This window comes from Octopus bimaculoides, chromosome 1, assembly GCF_001194135.2.
Source record: "Octopus bimaculoides isolate UCB-OBI-ISO-001 chromosome 1, ASM119413v2, whole genome shotgun sequence".
NCBI classification, from domain to species: Eukaryota; Metazoa; Mollusca; class Cephalopoda; order Octopoda; family Octopodidae; genus Octopus; species Octopus bimaculoides.
Window position 1 is genome coordinate 1,121,058 of NC_068981.1, and position 3,575 is coordinate 1,124,632.

Genomic DNA, 3,575 nt, shown 5'->3' on the forward strand with positions numbered 1-3,575 from the left:
GTTTATATTTAGGTGTAGGAGTCAACTGTGTGGTTTATATTTAGGTGCAGGGGCAACTGTGTGGTAACTTGCTTCTCAGCCACGAGGTTTTAGGCCCGGTCCTTCTGTGCAGTGTTGGGCATGTATTTCCTACTGTAGCTCCAAGTCAACTAAATGGCTTTTGAGTGAATTTGGTAGTTGGGGCTGTAAGGAAGCCCATTGTATATAAATAAACTCATTGAAAAGACGTATGGCTTAATGGTTAGGGTCCTCAGCTGATGAGTCATAAGGTTGTGAGTTTGATTCCTAGCAGTCTGTTTATGTCCTTGAGCAAGACACTTTATTTCATGTTGCTCCAGTCCATTCAACTGGCAACAACGAGTTGTACCTGTAATTCAAAAGGGGCCAGCCTTGTCACACTCTGTGCCATGCTGAATCTCCCTGAGAAATATGTTAAGGGTTCACGTGCCTGTGTAGCGCTCAGCCACTTGCACATTAACTACATGAACAGATTGTTCTGTTGATTGGACCAACTGGAACTCTTGTCATAATTAATGGAGAGCCGAAATTTTTGGGGTAGGGGGCCAATTGATTAAATCAACCCAGTATGCAACTGGTACTTAATTTATTGACCCCAAAATGATGAAAGGCAAAGTCAACGTCAGCGGAATTTGAACTCGGAACGTAAAGACAGACGAAATACTGTTGAGTATTTCATCCGGCGTGCTAACGTTTCTGGCTCAAAAAAAAAAAAAAAAAAAAAAAAAAAAAAAAAAAAAAAAAAAAAAAAGACCTGAAATATGGTATATACACTCATCACTCATCACTCATCTCTGATCTTGTTGCTTGTTTACATCTGATGTCTCAGTATGAAAGATTGTAGCAAAAAGTCTGTACTGGGAATAATTTCTGTAGAAACAACCTTAACAAAAGAATGGTGTTAATAATACAAAGTTGGCTCGTTAGTCTCGGGGTATGATTTTTGCTTAGAGTGAGAGAGGTCCCGCGTTCGAATCCCAGACGATCTCATATTTTATAGGCGCAGGAGAGGCTGTGTGGTAAGTAGCTTTCTTACCAACCACATGGTTCCGGGTTCAGTCCCACTGCGTGGCACCTTGGGCAAGTGTCTTCTACTATAGCCTCGGGCCCACCAAAGCCTTGTGAGTGGATTTGGTAGACGGAAACTGAAAGAAGCCTGTCGTATATATATATATATATATATATACATATATGTTTGTGTTTGTCCCCCCCCCAGCATCGCTTGACAACTGATGGTGTGTTTACGTCCCCGTAACTTAGCAGTTCGGTAAAAGAGACCTATAGAATAAGTACTAGGCTTCCAAAGAATAAGTCCTGGGGTTGATTTGCTCGACTAAAAGTCGGTGCTCCAGCATGGCCGCAGTCAAATGACTGAAACAAGTAAAAGAGTAAAAGAACAACAAACAGCTGTTTTATGAAAATCTTTATTTAGATGTGTACAGATGTATCTGAGTATTAAAAAATATTAAAATATTCTAAGAAATAGATTTTCAAGTGAGATTCAAAATATTTTCCCCACCAATGTTACGGGATTAACTTTATAAGGGGACAGGTGGTGGTTTGAAACCAAGACGATGGATTGAATTTACCCACCCAAGGATAGGCCATGGTGGGATTTGAAATTAGAATGCAAAGAACCAGGAAACAAAGACTGCAAGGCATCTGGTCTGATTTTCTCACAAGTTCCACACCAACCCAGGATTTGAACTCAGTGTTGAGAGTTTAAACTAATACTATAAGGAATTTTATGCAACAACCTAATGATTCAATGCAAAGCCATATTCAAATGGCTTAAGGATTTCCTCCTCCTCATCATTATAATCACATTATGTCTGCTTTCCATGATGGCATGGGTTGTCATAGTCCGAGTCAGTCCCTATTCAGAATTATTGCCCTCCTTGACAGGACCACATCTCGCCTGTTTGTTTCATTTTCGGCTTGGTCTACCTTTCACTAATTTATTTTGCTTACACATTTATAAATAAAATCATCGACAAGATGTGTGGCTTAATGGTTAGAGTACTCAGTTCACGATCATGAGGATGTGGGTTCGATTCCTAGCAGTCTGTTTGTGTCCTTGAGTAAGACACTTTGTTTCATGTTGCTCCAGTCCACTCAGCTGGCAAAAATGAGTAGTACCTGTAATTCGAAAGGGGCCAGCCTTGTCACACTCTGTGGCATGTATCCACCTATTCTTTATTTTTCCATGGCATTATTTTTTTCTGGTATATTCTCATGGTTGAGCATTTTATACACTTTTCACCTCACCTATAGTAACTCAGAGGCTGTAGACAACCTACCAAAGGGTAGGCAGTGAGTACCATGCTAATGGTAACAGGCGTATTGTGTCTATGGCCAATTATGTTTAACTTTTAATGACCCAGTTGGTCAAGATATCAGATCAGTGGTTCTCAACCTTTTTTTATATCAGGGGCCAGATCCAAAGCCTGGATTGTTTTAGGGGCCACACTAAAAAAGGTAAAACAAGTCAAAGAAAGGTTTATTATATTTAAAGACAGAAGACCGTCAGGGTTTGCAGGAAGGATGCATGTGGCCCTGGGGCCGCGGTTGAGAACTGCTGTATTAGATGATTAGGTTACTAGCACATAAAGACTGGATGCTTGTAGGTTGTTCTGCCGAGTTCAACTCATTGTTGGGTAAGTTTCTTGTAATAGACTAATGAATCTTATAGAGGAAGATATGTCTTATCTGTTTTGATGTTGGATAGATTCAAATTAAGTAGCAGCCCTGTGAATGGGTCCCTGAGGTCCATAAATAGGATTTTTGGAGTTCATCATAAAAAGTATGAATTAAAACCATTTCCATTTGGAAACAAATACCTGATGAAATGACTGGACAAGAACAGGGCAGACAAAATACCTTGTGGAAACAAAACTTACAATGTTTAAAATGGCTTTAACATTTTTTAGTAAAGCTGGTAAAAGCTGTAGCATTTGGGGAGTGTGGAGGGCAAGGTTTATAAAAATAGCAATTTATGGTATTTTTCAAGTGTATTTGGACCTGATAGAAACTTTCTGCGATAGAGGGAAACATGGAGGGAAAAAAAATAAAATCAAATCAATCCTTCCAGTAGTTTGTAGTAATAAGTTGTCTCTTGCCTCCTCTTCTTATGGAATCGGAGAGATCAAAGCGGGTAAACTAGTAGGATTAATTAAGATAAAAATTAATCGCTCTTACATCAGTAACAATCTGGGAAAAAGTACAATATAAAAAATTTTTTAAAAACCCAACAGAAATTCAAATTTTCTCGATAAATACATCACTATATACAAAGACACCCCTGATAATTATCACCAAAAATATAAAGATCACTTTCGGTAAGTGGCAAGTATTCTAGGCTGAATTATTTCCTCAGGATTCAGAGACGAGATCAGATTCACTTTTTAACTGGTCAATAATTCTGCAAGACTTCAATATTGCTGTAAAGATCCAAGGATTCTGGATTTGATAAAGTGCCACGTTGTGACACATTTTGGCCGCTTATGATTTTGCTGATGGCTATTTCAACTTTTTTCCCATTTATAGTATACTAGAAA

The 3,575-nt window shown here is 38.7% G+C and overlaps 1 protein-coding gene across 1 annotated transcript in view; it reads right to left on the minus strand.

Annotated features, from left to right (window-relative positions):
- Nucleotides 1–1,424: 1,424 nt before the first annotated feature.
- LOC106878069 (acetoacetyl-CoA synthetase) overlaps nucleotides 1,425–3,575 on the minus strand; it is a 50,355-nt gene continuing 48,204 nt past the window's right edge. Inside the window, exon 19 of the mRNA XM_052974499.1 lies at nucleotides 1,425–3,568. Coding sequence (XP_052830459.1) covers nucleotides 3,431–3,568 — 138 coding nt within the window. The 3' untranslated portion in view covers nucleotides 1,425–3,430. The remainder of the gene's footprint in view (nucleotides 3,569–3,575) is intronic.